We start from the raw sequence: 3,196 nt of genomic DNA on the forward strand, positions 1-3,196 counted from the left end.
TATTATAAAAATAAATATTTACAACGTTTTAATAATATACTTTAGACCCCTGTTGTTAAATAATAATAAATAACTGTTGGTCCTCTAATTGAAAAATCTTGTAAGATCTTTGATATTTCATATAACAATTAGAAACAAATGAAAATAATATTAAGCTTAAAAAGTATCAATAAAACTTTAACATATGTCCAATCAATTATCAGGAAAATATTTAACTTTTAAACGCGATAGATAAGCTCTAAAAAGGCAGACAAACTTGAAAAATCGACTCACACAACATTTTAATCACGTAAAAAATCTGAACATTCAGATATTGTTTAACTCAGTTTTAGAAATACTTTTTCTTGGCGAACATGTGCAAGTGGTCCACTCCCTTGATGGTCTTGTTCGGGTTTTCCATCAGCACAACCTCGAAATTTTCAGGAGGGAATTTCTCCTTCACCTTTGCAGTGACGTCATCATACGGAACCCCTGATGACGTCCACACCACCCAGTGAATGACGTCATCGGTGAAGTTGTAGGGGAAATCGTTTTCCCGCAACACTATTTTATTTTTATCCTTGGCTGTAAGGAAAGTTTAAAATTAGTTTTAATGTTTTGTGGAAAAAAATACTTCATTGTCAGTGTTGTTGGTCATTTTTTGAAATTTGTCATATGAAGTAATCATGTATTAAAACAAAATTTGTTCAAAGTATAAATATTCATTTAGACTTCAACAATTAAAAAGTATAGACATACTTTACAATATTGTTAGCATTTTTCCAATTGAACTTAGTTTATCATTCATATAAAAATTTAGTATAAGTAAAGTTTTTTTTCAAACACTTTCAATTTTAGTTTATGAGGTCATTAAATTATTTTGAAAAGTTTAAATATATTTACTTCTTTATAAAAACTAATATAGAATACACTTTTTTTAAGAAATTTCAAGTAACATATGAATGAATTTTTTAAGTGTTTGTTAGTACAGTTAATTTATGAAAACAGAATACCGTCAAAAGTGATAATATTATTACCTACATAGCAATTTATTAAGAAAAAAACCACAAAACAAGGTATCTTATGAACTTACTTAACTTTTTGAACTCATCAACGTACTTGAGGGTTTTTCCATCAATAATTTTTATTTTCACTGGATAATCAAAGTAAATGTGTTTTATGTAACTTTCCATGGAGCACCACTCATTGTCTATTTGAGATTTGAATTTTCTATATTCCTCCAAACCTTCTTTTGACCTGTTTAATAAAAATAAGAAATAAAATGCTATTTTTTAACAACAAAAAACTCAGATGTCCAAAACAATTTGAAGAAGTTGAAGGAGAGCTGTTACAGATCGGTTAATTTAAGAGTAGTGTACAAGACCAAAAAACTATTCAAGATAAAGAATAAAGATAAGCGACCTATCCTTAACACAAATAATTTAATCTAAAAGTTTGTTTTATTCTGTAAACAAACCTACGTGGGCAGAACCTGTAACAATCTAATAAACAGAACTAATCAGTACTTACAAAAACTCTATTTTACAAGATTAGATTGTCTAACAGGGAATAGGATGTTAGTAAACTACAGAAAATAAATAGTATTTAGCAATAGGTCAACATTTTATAAACAATTTGAAATGATTTGAAAGCTAAAATATCAATAGTTTTAAAATGATATCAAGGGTATGTAGTAAATTCTCTAGAACTAATTTACATTTTAAATAAAAATTCTGCAAAAAAAAAATTGTCTATTCAACTATGTTGATTACTTTGTTCAATTTACAATGACTAGTTGCATGCTCTATTCAGTTAACTTATTTAGCTAATTAATATAGTTGTACTATACTTCATTAATTTGTTAATGGTTTAATTTTTTAGTTATCCCTAGTTGCTGCTTTTAAAGAAACTTTAATAACAATTTAAATAGTGTGTAGTGTGAACGAAATTTACTTCTGTTTATTTGTTTATTTCAATAAAATATTAATAGTACCTGGTTGTGTCATAATGGAAAAACTATGTTACAACATATAACTTATGAGTTAATGATAGAAAACAGTTTTTTGAAACCAAGTAACAGATAATTTTTTTGTACTAAAATGCCATAAATATATTACATACTAAAAACATGATTGCCACTTTTTTTTCCAAAATTTTTTCCAGGTTTTCTAACAGTACATATTTTCGGGTCTATTTTTGTTTAAAGTTAATTTTAGGTAAGAAACTGTGTTAAATTGTATAAAAACAATGAAAAAGTACTGTAAAGCTACTTTAAGTATGTTTTTTTTTATAAAAAATAGATAATGCAACAATTTTTTTTTTTATGATAGATTTTTCGAGTCAAATTAAAAATTTTCTACTGAACATGTGAAAATTGTTAAAATTCCAGGTTTTTTTTTCAAAATTTCTTAAATTCCAGGTTTTTTTTCCTAACTTGTCAAATTTCAGGTTTTTCTAGGTAAGTTGACAACCCTGCATTTAGCATAGTTGTGAAAGTTAACATTTCATTTCTTTCTTTTCTTTCTATATTTAAATATTTTGTAATTAGTTTTTTTAAGTTCACCTAAGTTTTATTAATCATAAATTGCTCAAAGCTTGAGAAAGTTAAATCTAGTATGAATGTGTAACAACCTTTAAGTAGATGTAAAAGTTATTGAGCAACATTTAAAAACCAAAGTTTAAAGATAAAAATTTTTTGTTTGGAAAAATATTTTTAAATGTCACAGTCAAGACAAATTGAAGTTCATATAATCAAACTAATGCACAATTTAAAATTAAAATATAGAAAATTTAAAGCAGAACATTTAACAACCTGCCAAAATTTAAATCATCATTCTTCACTCTATTTACTACTTCGTTCCAGTTTAAAGGAGTTCTAAAAACAATACTACCTTTGCTATCAATATATCGTTTAGGGTCAGGAGGTAAATTCATTTATGTATTCTTATTCAAAATTTTTAATTCAGAAACAATCTTTTGTCAAATTTGAAAACTTGTTTTCTAATATCAACGTCGGGAAAAAACCTAATACATTAACAAAATAACTACATGATTTAACTTGGAGTCGGGCAGGCATTTTGTTGTGGTGAGCCAAATTTTGAAAATAAAACAAGTATAGTTCTGGTGTATACTCATTATAACAGACTTAATATTACCTAGTGTAAGTTTCAAATATCCCGTAAGTTATACTTCGGACCAAACTTGATAAAAAGTAGTG

At 26.2% G+C, this 3,196-nt stretch overlaps 1 protein-coding gene across 1 annotated transcript; it reads right to left on the reverse strand.

The window, feature by feature from the left end:
* Positions 1-209: 209 nt before the first annotated feature.
* LOC145837072 (uncharacterized) lies at positions 210-2,925 on the reverse strand. Its single transcript, XM_082944838.1, has 3 exons — positions 2,792-2,925; positions 1,073-1,236; positions 210-564 (listed from the first exon to the last, which is right to left on the reverse strand). Exons 1-3 carry the CDS (start codon positions 2,911-2,913, stop codon positions 329-331), a joined length of 522 nt encoding a protein of 173 aa, XP_082800964.1. The 5' UTR covers positions 2,914-2,925; the 3' UTR covers positions 210-328.
* Positions 2,926-3,196: the final 271 nt, after the last annotated feature.

This window comes from Thalia democratica, chromosome 5 (genome assembly GCF_965202585.1).
Source record: "Thalia democratica chromosome 5, ktThaDemo2.hap1.1, whole genome shotgun sequence".
Taxonomy (NCBI): domain Eukaryota; kingdom Metazoa; phylum Chordata; class Thaliacea; order Salpida; family Salpidae; genus Thalia; species Thalia democratica.